A 21257-nucleotide genomic window follows, 5' to 3' on the forward strand; every position below is an offset into this window, starting at 1 on the left:
TGAGTATAATCAACTTCATCAAGTTTTCAAAAATGTTCGTTGAGCTCTTGAGTGCGTTACATCGTCACTGTAAACTCTACACGTCATATGGTGTCTTTCCCCTTAATTGACCTTACTGGCAATCACCCAACCAAGCAGTGTTTTGAAGAGTCCGTAAGTTGCCAGCTAGCTCAACTAACCCTCTGTTGAGATGATAGAATTCCACTCATAGTAATACATCAATTCTTTGTGGACAATTCAAATCAATCGGATTGATTCTCCATGATGAGATGTCCAATAACTTTGTTGATTGCACGGATACAATAAGGGGCAATAAAAAGGCTTCAAGTCGAGCAGAAAAGTTCGTTATTGCTAACTGAAGTTTTATGATTAAATTCCCAGCTTCTTCGCAAGCCTCTAAGTCACAAAATTGACCTGAGAGCCCGAGTCCAAAATTGTTCTGCATTCCATAGTCTGTCTATTATTAGACATAACATCGATCTTGGCCTAGAGAAACATAACCATGACGTTTTGAATGGTTTGCAGCTGCCAGGATTATTGATGATTCTTTGGACTCTTGATTATGAATATGCTTCTTTATTTCCGTGATTTTTGATATCAAAGTATCTTCCTGATCCACAGTTGTTGGATCTATTTTGTTGCCGTTAGGTAGACCTCGATTGGCCCTACCACTGATATCTCCACCCAGGTGAAGTAGTATCTTCCGGTCCCATTTGATGCAGTTGCGTAAACTGCACGTGCTGGCCTTGCGTCCCGATTTCAGACAGCACATAATTTGCGTTTCTGTGCAAATTGCAGCCGTTTGGCGGCCGACAGTTGTAAAAACTACTTGCGGATGAACTGCAAAATGTCACATTTTACACTTATAATGGGCTTTTTGGTTTTCCACCACCGAAGGTAATGATTTTAGAGTTTTTTGCTTGTCCTTATGACCGATTGATTCAAGTGAGCGGAAGCAATTCTTCAAAAACTTCAAAAATGAATAATGGTTTGAAGTTCTTTCGGATTAGTCAATGACTGTTTGCAGAGAATATGGCTCTGGCGATCCGGTTTTTTTACCAACAGTTGTGAGAGTATCCGTCCTTCATTATTTTCCAGGCTGAAGCATAGTTTTCCATAATAATAATAATCGTTGGCGCAACAATCCATATTGGATCATTCAAGACCGTCACGGTACACTACAGGATTGCAGTACCCTGTAGGAGGCAATGTGGTCAGCATTGCGCTCGCCAGAGATTATTACCCTGATTTGACTCAAATACTCATTCACAGCTACAACTCCCACACGACCTTTCGTACGATAGCTTTGTGCTCTAACCACTCAGCTATCCGGTCCATAGTTAATGACAAATATCTGATTAGTTCTCTCTGCCTCGCCAGTGACAATTGCTCTAAGATACTACATCTTTTGTTAGTTGAGCAGAGATCGACCTTGACCTGGTTTAACGTGTTGCGATGCTTTTGCAAAGCACTTTTAAGTTCAATATATTTTTCCATGTCGTATCCCGGTGGCTTGGGGTCATCATATTGCTCTCAGATTCAATAATTGAGGTCTTCCATTTTGCTCCACAATTGATTAATTGTGGCTAGGTTTGGACTGTAGTAGTCCGATGACCGCTCCATTGCCTCCTTGGAGATGCCAGCCAATAAGCGAGGGAGCCAGAATGGCTCCTTACCCCCTCCTTAAGCCATCCACATTAGGCATTTGTGCGGCTATCGAATCGTTACTGGTGTAACCCTCTAGGCTGCATTCCATCCCCTTTTGATTCTACGTCGAACGTTGAGATTACTCTTTCAAATATATTTTGATACTGTTGTACCAAGACGAATATTTGATTATACATAATAATCCGTTTTGAAATATTCATGTTCAATCGGTACATTTTCTAATGACTGAATTTGATTGTTACCTGGAACTTCACCCAGGCCTGGCCGCTCGAACGTTCCGAAGAATCCTTCTTGAAATTTGAAATAATTCTCTGGATTTCTTCTCCAGTCTTTGTTTAAATTGAAATTAGTTTCTCTAGGGGTTACCAAACTGTTCTTTCACTCAACAAATAAAAAAAAAATGTTCTTTCCAAAAGTAAGACGAAACGGATCAGGTGTTCGAGCACTTTAGCTAGAACACTTGGAATTTAGTTAGTATTGTTGGCACTTTAACCAAAATATGAATAAAAGAAGGCAGGTTGGGTTGCTGGTACGAAAGTGGAAAATATAAGGAACTGATATTAAACACTTTTACAAAAAAGGAAAGGAATGAAATATCATAATTGAAACAATGAAGTGTCAACATTTCGAGCGAAACATTTAGGCTCTGTTTGCAGCCAACAACCGTGCACGGATTTCATTGTCATAGCGGTTATCGGTTGTGATTTTCGGCCCTAGATAGGAAAAATTTTCAACGGTCTGAAAGTTGTAGTCTCCTATCTTTATTTTTTTCATTTGATCAGTGTGATTCGAGGTTCTTCGTACTTTGGCGCTGACGTTGCCACAATATATTTTGTCTTGCCTTCATTGATGTGCAGCCCGAGATCTCGCGCCGCCTGCTCGATCAGAATGAAGATAGACTGTACATCTCGGGTTGTTCATCCCATAATGTCAATATCGTCAGCGTAGGCCAGTAGTTGGGTGGACTTGAAGAGGATGATGCCTCTCGCATTTACGTGTGCATCGCGAATCACTTTCTCCAGAGCCAGGTTGAAGAGGGCCCATGATAAGGCATCCCCTTGTCTTAGACCGTTGTTGATGTTGAATGGTCTCGAGAGTGATCCTATTGCTTTTATCTAGTCTCGCACATTGGTCAGGGTCAGCCTAGTCAGTCTTGTCAATTTCGTTGGCATACCGAATTCTCTCATGGCCGTGTATAATTTTACCCTGGCTATGCTGTCATCGGCGATTTTAAAGTCGATGAAAAGATGGTGCAACTGATGGCCACATTCCAACAGTTTTTCGATCGCTTGCCGCAGAGAGAAAGTCTGATCTGTTGCTGATTTGCCTGGAGTGAAGCCTCTTTGGTATGGACGAATGATGTTGTGGGCGTATGGGGCTATCTGGCCTAGCAGGATAGCGGAGAATATCTTATAGATGGTACTCGGCAACGTGATACTTCTATAATTGCTGCACTGCGTGATATCCCTCTTTTTATGTACGGAACAGATAGTGCCTTGTTGCCAGTTGTCAGGCATTGATTCGCTGTCCCACCTGGTGTAGTTTGTCGCCTCCATATTTAACCAATTCGGCTGTAAACCATCGCTTCCTAGCGACTTATAGTTTTTAAGCCGGTGGATTGCACGGACTGTTTCTTCTATGCTTGTTGGTGGCAGCATTTGTCCGTCGTCTTCAGTTGACAGGACCTCCAACTCGCCGGTATTTTGGCTGTTGAGCAGTTCATCAAAATACTCAACCCATTGCACCAATATGCCCATTCTGTCGGAAATCAGATTTCCCTTGATAGGATGAGCATCGAGGTGTATAAGACTTCATCCTACTGTTGGTAAAACTTGCGCGCCTGGTGCGGTTGCTCCCTGAACTTTTCAAGTTCACAAACTTGTTGGTTCTCCCAGGCTTCCTTCTTCCGTCTTTGAAGTCGCTTCTCCGCTCAACGAAGTTCTTGGTAAGTCTCTGCGCATGCTCGTATTCTTTGAGAATGCAACATTACTCTGAATGCAGTATTCTTCCGTTCCGTTGCTAGCTTACATTCATTGTCAAACCAGTCGTTTCCACTTTTCTTGCGGCTGGACCGTATGTTTGTTGCCGTATCAATGATAACGCTCTTCAGGTGGTTATGAAGAAGCCAATTTATACAAAAACGAAATTATAAACATTACTCAAATTAGTTACGGGAAATATGAAATTATTTATAAAAAACTTGAATAGAACTTCATTTTCTTCAGTTTTTGCGGTTGCCTGATCTGAATGCAGTCGCGAGGCTTTCACTATTCAGCGTATCAAGCGACTTTTGTCCCATCGAATTCGATGTTCAGACCAATCTTGTCAAGTGAATTCTCGTTAGCGCGAACTACCTGATCATTACCATCGAATACGTCTCTCTCGCAATTTTTCCACGATGGGTGCAACGGTGCGATCGCGTTTATTCTCATTTCGGACGTGATCATGGCATGTTACGCCACAAGTCCGACGTAACACTTTCGTCTCCACTACCGTTTTTTTTATATCAGCTAACACTGAGAACCATAGAGAGCCAACAGGGTGGACGACACTGCGGTGAATTTTCGACTTGAGACGTTTGCTGATATGCCAATCACAAAGAACGCCAGTTATGAAATACTATTTTACGTGAAGCGATTTCATAACGCAGTTGGCTGATATTATTTAAATTGCTCAGATCTGGACAGATCGCTGTTACTGACAGTGATAGTGCCTGTCTCATTAAAAAACTCAGTTCTATTCAGATTCAATCTGAGACCGTGTTGCATGAGGCGATCATTCCACTTTTGGACAAGTTGCTCGAGATAAGCTTTGCTATGAGACGCTAGAAAAACATCATCGGCATCGGCCATGTGACAGTGTCCATAACATGAAGAAAGAGAAATGATGAGAGGGCACTCCCTTGATGAACACCGACAGATGCACGAAGCTGCTTTGACATGCCCACCACATGAAATTTCCTTTTTGGATTGTGATAGAGGAATTGAATCCACCGCATGAGTATATTTTTGGTAATAGATGTTTTCGCAGAGCATACCAGATGAGTTTGTTTAGCACACTATCAAATGCCTTCTCTAGATCCAGAAATGCAATATAAAGAGGGTAATGCTCCTCACAGTGCATGATAAACAGATTCTTCCGTTGAAATTTGATCGAAATATTCGCATCCATTTGATGACGAAGCAACTTACTTCCTCTTTTGTGGTCCAAGGACCCCTCTTTTTTGGGTTAAACAGCCAAGGTTGAGTTTATCACCAAGTGGATGCGGACTCGGGACTCCCTGCATCCTCAACAAAAAATTCACTTCGGCGTGGTTTAGGTTTTGTCAATTCTCCGAGCGGCGGAAGTTTAAACCCTTAATATTCTTATCAACAAGCTGCAATTTTTGGACGTGGTACATAATTGTCTTTCATCATTTAATCTCCCGACTAATAAGGACAGAATGAATAAGACGAAGAATACGCTACGGACGGCGGCTCTACATTAAGAACTAAATTCCTTACGTCAATTTCAGGAATATCGGGAGTCAGGATAATTACCAAGCAATTTGCCTTAACATGCGGTTTACTACCTACCAGGGAGTCTTATTCTGGGTGCCGAATTGTCCCTTCTCAGCACTAATCACTCACCACCCACACAACGTTGAAAGATTACTCACGTCTTTTTTTGATGCAGCTCTTCAATCTCTAAGAGGAGTTCTGTCCTAAGCTGTGCTTAGTGCAAAATCCAGTTACTGCTTTCAATAACCTTGGCTAAAAGTATCTTTGCCAGTCTTTTTTACGACTAGATTCTCGTGTCAACTAAGTTTGTATTAGCGACCTGTTTTGGCTCGTCCATTAAGATCTGGGTACCAGTAGAAATGGTTCCATATTGAATATATGAGAATCTAAATTAAAAACAAAGATTTTCCAATCTTGAGCTTAGCGTTGGCCCTTCATTCAAACCTTGATCGTAAAGATCGAAATTGCGTTGTGGTTTTTGTTTGTTTTTAGCTTTCTTGTGGGTGGATATCATGTTTTAAAACTAACATGCAGATTCAGTCGATCTACCCAAAGTTCACCGTTCTCAGCCATTGTGATCACGAACATTACTCCGTGACTTCAGGTTTGATTACAGCTTAACTAGTATAGCTAGTTGAGGAGATCTTTCGTACTGCCTAGAAAAATCAATGTACAAGGTTTTTCTGTTGAACCGAAGGTAGTCCTTTTCTTGTGTTTCTCTATGGAAGCAAATACTTTCGGTTTCTCTAAGCGGAATAAGAAAGTTATTCAACATTGCTCCAGGTCCGCGTAGCAACCATGTAAAGGATATTCATGCAGAACTCCCACGTCCATCGTTAATCCCGATTTTGGCTGACCATGCTGATGCTGTTAGTGTTAGAACCGCGTTATCGTTGTAGCAATAATCAAATCGTTTTTACTTCGTAGACAACCCCATAAGGAGGGTAAATTTAGGTATCTGCATGTTTTAAGCTGAAGAGAACTATAAGTTCAGAAGGAAATCTATGAAAGCCTCTTTGACAAACAACTCCCAACAATCGCCAGGCCTCAATTATGCGCACATTTAATAAACAGTTGTATACATAATTTCTAAGTTGTTTCTTTTCGCATTTTGGTGTATTTCACGTCCAAACAGGAGCTCAAGAAATCAGGTCATGCACATCTATTTACGACATTTCTCAGCCAATTCTTACTACACCTTTAATCTAGCTTTTATTAATGATGATTGCTCAACGGTGACCTACAAACATATCGAAACGCGATACATTTCTTCATTTCCCATTCTAGACTGCAATTTCTCGGCCGGCCCTAGTCCATCCCATCCTACATATGAATGCTAGCAACTTCTTAACGTTGCCGGCGTTAAAATCGATAAATCCATATAAAAAGTCAAGGGAAATTTCCGTGCACCTCTGGGGATTTGAATAATTCAGCTCGTTCCAAGTCCTTATGCTCGTCCTTTTTGTTCTTTGGCTTGACCGGTGAATTGCCTTGATGGTTATTTTCACGAAACGCACAAAAGGCTTTAATTATTTCATTTGGTTTAGTAGTGGCAACGTTGAGAGCGTTTGGATGACCAACACCTTATGGTAGTTGGCGGTTGACTCGGAGGGGATAGCAAACCCCGTCCTTTCCGTTTGACTAGCTTGTGAACTGTTTTACGGGTTAAATTTGATTCTGGGGCATGGTTATAATCGATAGGAGGAGTTAGCCTTTTTTTGGATGGTTTTGCTTATGAATTGATAGACCCGAAGGGATAATAAGTAAAAGAGCAGCCAAGTCTTTTCGCGATTGCTGGAAACCATGCATATTGAGAAGGACTTTGAATGAGATTAGGAAATATGTATCATATTCATCATCCGGTAAAGACGGTTTCAAGTCCATTTGTGGAAGGAGGAAGGACGAGTTACAGTAGTGTGGGGCTTCCAATACCCGGACATCTAAGGAAGTAGATGAGGTTTTCAACAGTATTCGCTATTAAGGTACAAATTAACTTAAAGTGTTCCTTACTTGTCATAAAAAGAGATGAAAAGGAATAGACATTCGTGGGCTATCATCCTGTAAGATTCGAAATCTTCTTAATGTAGAAACGTTAGCTATACCTCGAAAAAGGGGTAAGGGGGAAAAGGTCAAAAATGTTGGCTATCGTACTAGGAAACGAGTTTGTTTTTGAAATAAGTGTTCGCTCCTCGACAACTGTATCGAGGGTCCCTAGAATGCTCACTTTCTCTAAATTGAACAGGAGCTCCAGTTTCACAAGTTCGAGTTAAGTGAGGCTAAAAGGTAGGACTCTGGTGGGTATTCCTTTCCTTCTTGTGGCACGGTACCCTGGAAAGCCTGACAGGAGCAATAATTTAATGCTTATGGCAATAATACAATGCTACTGACTTTCTATGAGCAATTGAATGCAATGCTGGAGGCTTCCAAAATGTGTGACATTGTGATCGAGTGAAGTCTCGGATATATGATGGGGAACAAAGTCTTGGCGCCTGTAACGATAATGGTGAGAGGTTTGCATATTTCTGCAGCTTCCACTACCTTGCCATTAGTGGCATATTATTCGAATACAAAGTTTGCCATAACGCCAGCTGCCTTTCATCAGCGGTAGATTTAGGAACTGTCTTCTGGATGTGTTTAACAAGAGATGCTCTGATTTCGACTTCGAAAGGAATCATTTGATGGTCGCTTGCTGCGTCCGCCACCTCACGAGGTTTGGAAGACTGCGGCGCTGCAACTGCAATTTTTTCAGGCGCTACTCAGTTCGCCGACCAAGTTCCGGAGGGCCGTTACATCATCTGGCTGACTACGGAATCATGAAAATGGCTCAATATACGGGGATGGCTAGTCAGCATTATGTGCGGATACGGATGGTCATTAAGATTCCGAAAAAGTACCCGTCTTGAATGCGGTAATTGCAGGTATATTAGCCTGCTCCCTGCCATCGCAAAGATACTAGCTAAAATAATAGTGAAACATGTCATAGAATATTTCGAAGGCTTTATCGACAGGGAGCAGGTTGGTAGCCGCTTTGGATCCTCTTGCTTTGTCCATTTTTAGATAGTGTGCGGAGTTCAAATCTTCGCTTTACCTGCTCTTCATCGATTTGGAGGAAGCTTTCGACGGCGTGAATAACAAGTTGAGAGATCTTGGGTGTTTTACAGAGGAAAGGCATTCCGGAGGAACTAATAGTTATTATCAAATTGACATATGCTATCGTAAAATGTCACGTGCTGCCCGAGGTGCAGAGGAATTTGAGATTAAAAGTGGAGTCCTTCAAGGCTGCATCCTTGTACCAATATTTTTTTTATACTCGGTGATATGTTTTATCTACCATGTCAGGATCATGTTATCTTTCCTCAAATATTTCAATTACATTGATGACATCTACTTGTTCGCTTCCAAGTCCTGGATTTTAGCTAAATGACTCTAAATGAATGGGCTGAAAATAAACACCAACAAAAAATCAAGGTCCTCAGTTTGACGAAATAGTGTTATAGCTGCGTTTCGATAGCACTCGCGGGCCTCGCGTGTGCACAGACGACGAGGGCAGTCAAAGCCTTCGTTTACTTGTCGAAACATGTAATTGTATGTATTATATTCAATGTGATTTAATGGAATATTCTGCTTGTTTCTCAGCTGATTTGACATTTCGTCGCGATATTTTCAAGTCACAACCCGAAGGCGATCAAAAGCTGACATAATGCTCGCGGTTAGACACAAACCTCATACGGTACGCCTTGTGAGGCTCGCGAGCGTTCAGAACTTGAAACGGAAGTTAACTTATGAAGCGCGGTCACCACACCATCCACACTTTTTCTCTTTTTATTAGCTCCGAAGATATTTCATCCACACCTGGGACTTGTTGTTTCTCAGAGTTTTTAGTGCGTCTTCGACTTCTTCGAGTGTAAATAGTTGGACGAGTACCTGTACGGCATCTGCTCGTTCGATGTGCGGAAATTGGGTTGAGACATTGAGTAGCTCCTCCAAGTATTGGACCATAAATTTTTTATCTGGTGAATGTCCCCGATAAGCTTCCTGGCTGCATTTGCATTTGCAAAATATGGTTCAGGGCTGGAATCCTGCTGCCATTCTTTTCATAGATTGCAAACTGTGTGTGCCAGGAGTTAACTCTGTGGAAGAGCTACTTCCATGCTAGGAAAGTATTCGCCAAGTCGTTAGTGAGGTGCGTAGGTTAATGCGGAACGCGACTACCCACATGGATCTATCGCAGCTTCATTTATATGGTACCTGGTGATAGACGAACTGTTGGGCGAGCTTAATTCGATGGTTGAATGGGTTGCTTACGCGGATGCTTCTTTTATTCTTGTTGAGAGGAACAGCCAACTTGAGCTGCAGCAGTGGGGTACTGAGCACATACGGTCTCTTAAAGTCAGTGTCGCAAACTCAGCGAGAAAAACCGTCACGATATTGCTGAAAGGCAACTTTCGTCGTTCGTCACTGGTCAAATTGAAGAAAGTGAATCTAAAATACCAGTAGACAGTAACATATTTGGGAGTCACGATCGCGGAATGCGTGTTTAACTAGATTGGGGCTTGGCTTGTGACATTTAATAAGATTTAAATGAGGTCTAAGCAGGCGAGCTGCTAGATCCATATATGTAGGCCTTTTCTTCCATGCTCCACATATAGGTCCCCTTTGTTATATGATTTTGCATTGACGACGTAGGGCGGAAAACCGTTCTGAACTAGTCAGCGGGTGACATTGTTAGCGCGTTTTTCTGTAAATCTTCAAACAGATTTAAACAATAGTAGTCGGGTGCAGAAGTTTGGACTGATTGCGGTCATGAGATTGTTAGATGAGATTATTATATTTAAGTGGCAGATTAGATGAAACAAATGTGAAGAAGGTCGGGTGACATATAAGTACGTAAAATGTGTGGCTGCCAGAGAAAATTCCATCGTGGTTTTTGGGCTTGAGGTGGTCTTTCTCCTCACGGGGCATGATAGCTCGCGGAACTGTGCCTCCAGAGCAGGCTCAGAGGACTGGTTTCATATCCTCTTTATCTGCATAGTGTACTGTCACATCTGTAATGTAGATGACATAGGCAGTAATGTATATGCACGTGCTGCTTCCGGCGACAGAAGGAATGCCTTGACGTTACTCCATCTGCAATATGATGGGCGAATGACCATAGTGACCATGGTGGGCAGTCACCAGTTCCATGTGTTTCGTTTTAGTATTGTTTTGTGATATCTTATGTGTTTTATTGTACGCAGAGCGGTAGTTGAGTAGAAAAATCACGTTAGGGTTTTCCGAACCGGGCTGATTCAGTCAACTCACTGGGGAGTGCCGTTCCCACGTACTTCGCTCTTGCCACGAACCTTTCCCAGTTATCTGGTACCATGGAAACTGGGATGGCCCTCTATGAGCATTTCTGGAAGGTAGACTCTCGGCCCTGTTATTTGCGGTTGACCCCCTTGTGGGAGTTTCATGGTGGTTGTACCCATATCGCGGACAGAGTTTCATTTCATTCTAAAAGAATTTATAGAAGCATTTTCAATTACACCCTTTCAAGTTATCCTTCAATATATAGATCTCGTCATTTATATGCTTCCGCTTTTTGCAAGCGGTATTTATCTAGTTTGGCTCTAGTGGGTCGCCCTTGATATACTATATGTGTAGCGTTTTTCTTATCGATTGCCTGCAAGCACTCTTCGTCCAACCTTTGTCCCTTTTGTGCTGCGGTTGGTGCCAGATGCTTTTCTCTACAGCAGTCTAAATTTGGTCGTTTACCGTAGACGACTCTACTCTCCATCAAAGCTGTTGGCATCCTGATGTCGGTCGAGCGTCTGCAGGATTTGTTCGTCTGACGTTCCAACATATTTCGATGGCATTTCTTCACTCTGCAGCTTTTTAAGATCGAATCTAATAACTAGGGTGGGCCTGCTACTTCCATCTCCCATTATTTGCTGCCTGGCATCGATATCTTGTTCTGACGAGAGAGTGGTCGCTGTCGCAATTTTCCCCGCGTTATGAGTATACATCAAGGATGCTGGATCCACCTTGTTTTTCAATAAGAATGTGATCAATCCGATTAAACGTCGTCCCAACTTGAGAGTGGATCCTGCGGTGAGGGACACAACTCGATGAGGTTGCCATATTTCTGCTGATAGTGCATTCTATAAGCCAATCAATGAGTACTATGTCCATGTACTTTGAAGACAATGAATCAAATACTGACTTCGTCGCTTACTGAATCGTCCTTGTCTTCTTTTTGGAGCATATATGTACGTTGATTAGTGAAGCGTTGAAAAATTTAATTTTACTCAAACCGCATCAATTCTTTTGTTGATAAGTTTAAAATCTGTGAGGTTGCGGGCGAAATTCTTATAAACGACAAAAGCTATGCCACATTCTCGCGTTCCAGACTTTGAAGAAAATTGCTTTCCGACTTTGCCTCTAATTCACACAATATTATCTTCTCCTCTTATCTGTGCATTGAATCGATTAATAGTAATATAGTAAACTCTTGCCAGTCGATAAAATAAGCCGCCAATGCATTGATTATTTCGTTAACATCATTGAGTAATAATTATATTGTGAATTTGCCCCTAAGTTAATCACTGAAAATTAATCACATATTGTTTGTTTACTTTTAGGCCGTATTGATAGATGCTTGTAGCATTGTCTTTGATTTGATCTGCATCATTTCGTTTTACTACCCAATAAGTGAGTTTTTTCTTTTACTTTTGTGCATTACATGTGACTTTGTAGTAGAAGTAAGATAAAATAAATTACGTTTGACAGACAGACCGACAGACAGTAAACCGATTTTAATAAACTTTTATCTTCTATCTTCTAAAAATCTAAAACGCTTCTTGAAGTCTGCAATTGCAACTTTGAAGTTCAAGTAAAACAATCTTTCCAGGAGCGTTGAAAGCTATGAAATTAACGGGTTATAATTAACAATCTGCACTGATTTGAATGGCTTGCAATTTTATAATTTTTTGTTTTAAAATGTTGGTATTACGCCACGTAAGAATTTATTGCATTATCTTTTAAATATTTAATTTTTTACAGCTGATAAGTTAGATTCCAAAGCAACAAGAACTTCATATTGCCCGTGTGTATACGTGCGCCTATTTTATGCCGCAAGACAGCTTAGGAATAACAGCTACAATATTTTATCCTTAGTACTTTTAAAATAGACAGGTAGCTGGGTTCTGGGCGAAATTCAACAATTATGACATTCGGAAACGTTAAAAAGTTGGAGACTGAGTTTAACAGCAAAATTGTACCTGGGAAACCGAAGTCACTCGAAAATCCGAATGCTCACAGTTATATATCGGTAAAACATGAAAAGCTCCAACATAAAACCAGATAGAAGCAATGGTGTCCTGCGTATACCGAAGTCCAGATAAGGTAGATAAAACTCCAATGACGGTGAATGTGCAGCAATGATGAGAAGTATTTCTTAGTGAGCGGTTCACAAATGCTACGAAATGATGTATACCACACAAAGAAAAAATCAACAAACAATGCTTAACTCGTGATCTGTACTTTAGAGGAGAATTAAACCTGCAAAATTGTATATCGGTTGGGAGGTCTAGGTTCTGGGAAAATGGTCCGAAAGTTGAGGAATCCTTTGAAAATTTTTAAACTGTAGTCTTTCCATTAATGTTGAAGATTTCGGAAAAATGAGCTTAATTCATGATCACTAGTCCCAATATAAAATGGAAAAGTCATCCACGGCTCAGCAACCGGTATCCGGTCGAGACCTGTCTTAGTAAAGAAACCCAAACATTCTGGTATTACGTCGACGTCTACCAATTCAATATCTCTAGCAGCTGTTTGGCGTCCTGGCATACGCCATTGCTTCATCTCAGGCAGCGTCTGCCACGTCTTCTTTTTGTACCATAGATATTGGCCCGGGCTCAATTATCCTCACCCATACGGATTAAGTGACTTGCCCGCTACCGGATTTTATCCACAACCAAACGGTCTTGATATCATTCATAAATTTCGTCGTTATATAGGTTTAAGTCCTCCCAACTACTGGTCTATGCTGACAATATCGACGCGGCGGCGCGAGATCTTGGGCTGCACATCAATGAAGGCAAGACAAAGTATATGGTGGCAACGTCACCATCAAAAACCAACCAACCAACAACATCAAACCGCACTGGTCAAACGGGAAGGATAAAGATAAGAGACCACAACTTTGAGACCGCTGATAATTTCTCCTATCTAGGGTCGAAAATCACAACCGATAACAGCTACGATGATGAAATCCGCGCACGGTTGTTGTCAGCCAACAGAGCCTATTTCAGCTTCCAAAAACTGTTTCGCTCAAAACGTCTCACCATAGGGTCAAAGCTCTTACTGTACAAGACAATGATCTTGTCAGTCCTTATGTATTCTTCGGAGACTTTTGTTCTTAGCAAGAAAAATTGCGAACTCTTGGCCGCGTTCGAGAGAAGCATCCCCCTACATGAGAATGGACGATTCCGTAGCCTACATAACGACGAAATGTATGAGCGATACCATGACTATCAGGTTGCGGATAAAATCCGGTTGAATAGATTACGGTGGGCGGGCCACTTAATCCGTATGGATGAGGATGATTCAGCCCGAAAAGTCTATAAGGGCCTATGGTAGAAAAAGAAGACGAGGCAGACCCTGCCTGAGATGGAGCAATAGCGTTGGTCAAGACGCCAGACAGCTTTTAGGGATATCGGATTGGTGGACGTCGGCACAAAACCGAGATGTCTGGAATTCCTTATTAAGGCAGGCCTAGACCGGATACCGGTTGTTGCGCCGCTGATGATGATGATAGATTACGGGAACGTCCATCCTCATGTAGAGGGCCAACAGTTCTTCGAACGATTTTCCTCTCGAACGCAGCCAAAAGTTCATAATTTTTCTTACCAAGAACCTCCGAGGAACGCATATGGGCTGGCAAAACACAAAGTTTTATACTATAACAGATTTGACCCTATGATGAAACGTTTCGAGCGGAACACCTGTTATCGGTTGTGATTTTCGATCCTAAATAGGAGAAATTATCAACTGTATTAAAGTTGTAGTCTTCTATCTTTATTGTTCTCATTTTACCAGTGCCATTTGATGCGACTACTTCTTTGATTTTTGGTGGTGATGCTGCCACCATGTACTTAAAAAAGAAACATGATAGGATATTCTCTTGACTTATATTGTTGTTGATGTGGAATGGTCTCGATAGTGATCCTGCTGCTTTTATCTGATATCATCGCACATTGGTCAGGGTCAGCCTAGTCAGTCTTATCAATTTCTTCGGGATACCGAATTCTCTCATGGCCGTCTACAGTTTTACCCTATACAAGTATTGTAAATCAAAATTGAACTGCAGGTTATGCTCCATGTTGCAGTCTCTACTGAAGCGACTTCAGACCTTTTCTTTAAGCCAAATGTACTGGCAATAAAGTATAAAACATATATCACTCATATATTACATAAAAGTTGGAAAGAGGTAGTAGTGTGCAGGTCCCGGAGCGTAAGCATGGACCGGTACCCTCGATAGAGCACAAAATCTGGGAAACACCTGTTGAACCAATATCAACAACTCTGCCACCAACCGCCACGTGATAATCGCTAGAGGTTTCTTCTTAATGAAAAACTGTAGACGAAAAAGGATGAACGTGACTCCCTACACATAAAAACCGGGCAAACTGCCAACTGGTTCTCCAAGTTGGTGGTTGGATAGATCTGACGGAAAACGATTGCTTATCAGAAAAAGAACCTCGGACTGGATTAACTATACAACAAAGCACCCGACAAAGATAAAGGACAAAGAATAGGAGCCTCTCAACAACTAGCCGATATGTTCCCCCAATATAAGACTAATATCACGGCGTTTTGAGATGTGCACTGTTCAGGGACCAGACTGTTCCCTAGAGTTGAACGCCGTCATTTCTCAGCCTTATGAATGTGCGAACAAGTAGGGAGGTCAATATAGACTTCCATCGCGATGTCGTTGGCATGGTGTTCCGGACTCATATAAGAATACCACTCTGAATCCCCTCTGACAATTAGATAAGAGTCAATACACAAGCCACCCCCAACGAAATCTTCCATAACACCTATAAAAGGGGAATGGATGCCGCAATAATCGCCACTATCAAATGCTCTGGAGACGAAACCTTGACAAATGAATTTCACAATTACCTGAAGAGCGTTGTCATTGATACGGCCACAAATATATTTGGTCAGAGTAATAACAAAAAAGCTTAAATGATTGGTTTAACGATGATTATAAGCTAGAAACAAATCGGAAGAATGCTGTATATCGGGCAATGCGGGCACGCGCAGAGACTTACAACGAACTCCGGAGCGGAGAAACGGGAGAGCTAACCGGACTGTGAAATCGAGAAGTACAGGCAGCAACCGCACCAGGTGCGGAAGTTTCATAACAAATTACCAGGATGAATCCATATACACGGCAATGCTGATGCTGTTGAAACAAACAGGGAAATTTGATTTCCGAATGTATTTTCATATTGAAGCGATGTGTTGAGTATTTTGATGAACTGCCACCAAGCGTGGAATTAACAGTCCCTTTGGCTTCAGAGTCATAAGTGGCCAGCAGCCGATGGAATTACGGCGAACAACAAGCCAGATATGGGGACGACCAACTACACGCACCGGTTTATCGCCTTATTCTCTCGACCGAATAACTGACAACGAGGCGATATTTGCTTCATACATAAAAAAAGGAGACGTCACTCAGCGCAATAATTATTGGGTCCCCAAATTTGTAGAAGTAACAAATACAGTCAGTCAATCGAAATATTCACTAGATGGATCTACACGGTTTTGTCATCTTAACGGTAGTTTGTTTATGCGGGCAGCAAGGAAGTCTGGAGTCGATAAAAGCAATGAAGTTCTTCCTTGAATTGTAAAGATCCATAAATTGTAATCTACTGAAGCAAGGTCCGGTCCAAAACAGCACGCATTTTGACTCATCCATGATTCCACAAATTGCGTTAAACACAAGAAATTAAAGACGCTTCACTTCTGGCAAACCAGCAATAGATCAAATTTCCCTCTGCAGCAGTCGATCGAAAAACTGTTGAATTATGGCCATCTGCTATATTATATATATTTTGATCAGCTTCAATACTGCCTGCATAGCCAATCATGAAAGAATTCGGTATTCCAAGCAATATTATTAATATGATTGACTAGACTGACCGTGACCAATGCACGAGGCGTCAGCATCAAAACAAAGACAACAACAACATCAAATAACACTATTCAACTGGAAAAAGTAAAGATAGGAGGCTACAATTTCAACGGCTTTGAAAGTTTCGATCCACGGTCCAAACTCATAACCGACAAACAATTTGCGAATTCCCCAGACGGTTGTTGGCAGCCAACATATTTTATTTCTAGAAGACATGAATTGTTTGCAAGGAAAATTGCTAAAGAATTTTTAGAGCCTATATGATGATGAAATTCATGAGCAATACTGTTTGGTCATGGATAAAATCCCCCGTTTATAGGGCAATATAAGTGGTGGCAAAAGAAGAGGTGTTAGACCCTGCCTCAGATAGAGCGATGTTGTACGTCAGGACGCCAGACAACTGTTAGAGATATCAAATTGGTGGACCTCGGGGCAAAATCCAGATGGTTTCTTACTAAGGCCTAGACCGGTACCAATTGTTGCGCCGCTGATGATAATGAACGCTTGCTCTTATTATGCTAAAGAGCTCTTGGTCAACAAGAATATCGACTTTGTGTTTAAAGAAAAGAATAAAACAAACTTACCACGATCGATGGAGGATTATTTTGGAGAAGTTAACGATTTTGTAAATATGAATGCCACATTAAATACGTCATATCGGAAAGTGCCTTAAATATGTATAGGGAATGGCGTACAACGTGCTTGCTTGAGTATCCGCAAGAAACTATTATGGGTTGGCGACAGGGGCTTGTTTATTGAAGTTCATTATTTTTTCCTTTTTTATATTGATATTTTCTTCTTCTTCTTTGGCCTTTGTCCCGTTCAGAAACGGGGTCGGCCCGCTTTTTTATGTTGATATAATTAAGCTTAATGGAATAGCTTGACTATTATACGTATATTTTGAGTTACGCCGAAATAAACTGCAGATTTTTAGTTATAAATCGTCACTTCTCATAAAAAGCCTCGACATACACTTCAACATTCGTGCAATGTAGACAAATATTTGATATAAACAAGATACTCAACAACTAATAACTTCTGCTTTTCTTCCCCTATTTTAGATGGTTGGGCTCTCGCATTTTCAATTATTAATTTAATATGCCGTCCTTTTTCGGCCCTCCTACTGCATCGTGAGTTCACCGAGCGTGGTGGAACTATGACAACAGGAACAATTTTCCCAACTACTCAACAACGAACCTACCAAGATATCGACCGTCCAACTCAGCCAGTGCCGACAAATAACCAAGGACCAAATGTGGCGAGTATTTTTTAAGGAAGAAACTTGAAGGAGAGGAACAGGGGATTGAATGAAAAGCACAATTTACTTATCACACGCAATCGGGAAAAGAAAACTAAGTCTCGTCTGTTTCTTCTTTCGGTTTCCTTTTGTTTTCGGTGTATTTAACTAGTAGTTGAAATATTTTTTTGTTTATCTTTATTTAATACCATTTAAAGCATTTTTATATATATTATATAATATATGAATTTTATACAAACTTATTGAATAATAATGAATTTTGATATTTGAAATATGAAGATGTAACGGTGGAAGAGGGTACGATCAAATTTTTAATCTTTAGAAATTATTCGACAAACATTTACCCTTTAGCAGCTTCCGAATAGTAACTGATGTATGAAACAATGTTAACAAAGCAAGGAACTAAAAAAGACATTAGCTGTTGTGTCATTTATTGTTAGAGTCTATCATATCATGTATGTTAAAATTAAATTTATAGAAATTATTGAGAATTATGAAACAGATTTAATTAACATTCAATAGAATGTGGCAACAAATCGAGATGTGACTGCCTTAAACAAATCAATAGCTCAGGACTTAATAAAAACTTTAAAGGAATTAAATTATTATATTTGCCTTTGGTTCATTTAGGAAGAGATATGCTATGGGAAAAAGTAGATTAAGTAACCACTTTCGTTGCAGCCAGAAAAAAAGATACAATTGCTGTTTTGTTTGATCATCCAGACCCGACAAACAAAGGAAAAAATATCGCTTATATAACCATTCAAAAAATATTTGCTTTTATTACGGTTGCCTGTTTATTCCTTAGTGGAGTATAGGGCATACACACAGTCTGATTGTGCTTCAGTTTCACTATCATCACACTTATCGCTGCAAATGAAAAGCTCACAGCACCGAGACGAACACAACCATGGCATGTCGGGTTCAAACCTAAGATTGAGATGTTGACGCTCTACCGCTTCAATCATCGTGCTGCCAATTGTTACGTGTCGTCACTCTTTATTGCACAAGATTCAATAATAATAATGTATAGTTTACAGACTTTTTTCATATAATTCATTTCGCAGGCGTTATGTTAACTCCTTCGTCAGAAGGAGTCGGCGTGCACTGTTCATCTGGACTGTCTGGGACACTGAAATTTAGCACAACGTTTTCCCATTATGCTATTTCCGATTTATATGGTTATTTAAACCGATTAAGTGTACTAAATGCAAATCATTTCCCACATTTTATTCCTGGCTGTTTATTTTGGGTACATAACTTTTCGAGGCGGAACGTTTCGAAGCCAGATATATATTTTTCACCATCTTTTTTTTTAAATTGTATTTGTTATGTGAGTTCACATCGTTTTGATGGTGCACAATTTTTCCCCATCATAATGTTGGGGTGTAAATTAAAATAAAATTCAATTTGAGTCCGTTTGGGAAGGATCGTACGACCGTTTTATTTAAATTCCAAATTTTGACTAGCCACTACTTACAATATTTCTTACAAAGTAACCTATCTTGTAAACATTATCCTATCTTATCTTTATCATGTGTCGCGCACATGTCCATATTGCATTTTACAATGCGCAGGTCAAAGTGTCTTCATTAACGACCACACATTTCTTACGAAATAGGGTGCATTGAATAGGGTGCTTGTAAATAACATTATGCTTGTACCATTTTTATTATCAGGCCCGTTCACACATGTTACAAAACAAGATGCGTTCTTCGAACAAGGTCCTGTTATTATCTTAAGATAAGAATATGTCAGTGGAGAACTACAACTATGGTACAGGCAATATAAAATACATTATGTCTGCACCCAATAATATTTATTCTATATGTATATCCTAAATATTCATATTGTGCTATTACTACCCCTCCCCTTAAGGTGATTCGTCCCGAATCTGTTTGTGATCGGCGATGTAGCGTACGATACGTTCGATTTCATTTTCGACGTCGAAATTCATAGGTCGGTTAGGTCGTCTGATCGTCGGCTTACCACGGCATTTTCTACGCATTACTATAGTACCAGCCGGAATCACTGTTGCCACGACGAGGACAAATGCATACCATGCATACTCATTGTTGTTGACTTTGTCGGCATCAAATTGTCGGATCTTCTCCAAATTGCGGAGATGTACCTTATGCAGGTAAGGCAATGTCAGCTGTGTCGAATGTGCTGACACATTAAGTTGGAACTGCTTTGAAATTTGCGGAACCACTGATGACACCTTACCTGTAACTTTGTACAGTGTGTCGTTGACGAGAATATCCTCTTCAAACTGTACGAGGAATGTACCCGTAACAGTCACCGAGTGATTTTTCTCTACTATTGTGGCTGTTGCATCATTAATGATCAATGTATCATCATCAACCCTTTCGATTGGTGAGATGTGATATGAAGTGACTGTTTTACACGTTGCGACGTTTCCATTGAAGATCATTGCAAGGCATTTATCAAAACGATCGTGCTTGCAGACTGCTTACCTTCCCTTACCTTCCTTACAATTAACCAGTGGCAGTGTGTTTTTTTTGCACTCGGCAACATACCTATTACTTAAATCTAATATGGTATTGTTATGAATTACAGGGTACACAACTATGAGAGAACAAATAGTAATTATATTTGGTACTTTAACTAAATATTTAAACACATTATTACTAATATATATTTTAACAGTAGAAGATGAAGTCAATTCACTTATAGTAATGGGCATTTCTTCCTGTTTTACGATTGAGAGGACCCCTTGGTCTGTTAAAATGACAGGATTAACAATGTTTAATTGAACAAGGGTAACCGAGTAGACAGCGTTCGTTAATAAGGATATTACTCTTTGATTTCTAATGATAATAATTTGAAATAACTCAGGTTCGCTGATATCATAATACTCTTTTTTTATTAAATTTATGCGCTCTGTCAATTCATTAATTTTCTCAGTTAGCTCAGAATTAATTTCTACCTGCTGATTTTGTGCGCCTACTAGCCTAGACTGTCGTTCTCCTAACAAAACAAAGTCATCGTGATCAGGTGTACCCGCAATAAATTTGATAGCAGAACCAAGGAAGTCGATTGATCGTCTATGCCTGCGTTCACCAAGCTTTAGAAACGACAATAATCTAGACATTTCATTCGCATCTGCGTCCAGTGATTCCTTCTGTTCCGATATTGAAAACATTTTTCTTAAATTACTAATATCTCCTATTATACTTTCAAATTCAGTTAAATTTATATTATGTCCCCTTTTCGTAATGATACATAATTAGATGAACTATAGTCAAAGATTTTACCGGCGACGGTGGTGACCAATGTTAATCTGGATAGAGAAACATTAACGAATATTATCTTTGTGCACCTCTTTACCATCTACTAGTACCGCAGTACCTAAATCTTTCTGCACATTTTTCCTATCATACTTATTCGAAAGCTTATTCCCACAACGTTTATTCCTTTTGACAAATATTTCTTGCCCCTTTTTAAATTTTCTATTGACCCTTTTTTTGTTGTGATAATTATTTTGAGCTTTTTGGGCATTTAACAAAAGTTTTTCCGTACTAAGTTTATTTGAATCAGAAATGTTCCAAAGTAAGTCAATAGGTCTTGCTTTTGTTACAGAGTGTATAGAATTATTATACTTTATTAACGCTAATTGGATAATTTC

At 40.2% G+C, this 21257-nt stretch overlaps 1 protein-coding gene across 1 annotated transcript in view; it reads left to right on the forward strand.

Moving 5' to 3' along the window:
* The window catches only part of LOC119656499 (type-1 angiotensin II receptor-associated protein), a 28323-nt gene extending 10107 nt beyond the window's left edge, over nt 1-18216 (forward strand). Inside the window, exons 3-4 of the mRNA XM_038062837.1 lie at nt 11789-11858; nt 17412-18216. Of these exons, the coding sequence (XP_037918765.1) occupies nt 11789-11858; nt 17412-17623 (282 nt within the window). The 3' untranslated portion in view covers nt 17624-18216. The remainder of the gene's footprint in view (nt 1-11788; nt 11859-17411) is intronic.
* Nucleotides 18217-21257: the final 3041 nt, after the last annotated feature.

The sequence above is a fragment of the Hermetia illucens genome, chromosome 5, assembly GCF_905115235.1.
Source record: "Hermetia illucens chromosome 5, iHerIll2.2.curated.20191125, whole genome shotgun sequence".
NCBI lineage: Eukaryota > Metazoa > Arthropoda > Insecta > Diptera > Stratiomyidae > Hermetia > Hermetia illucens.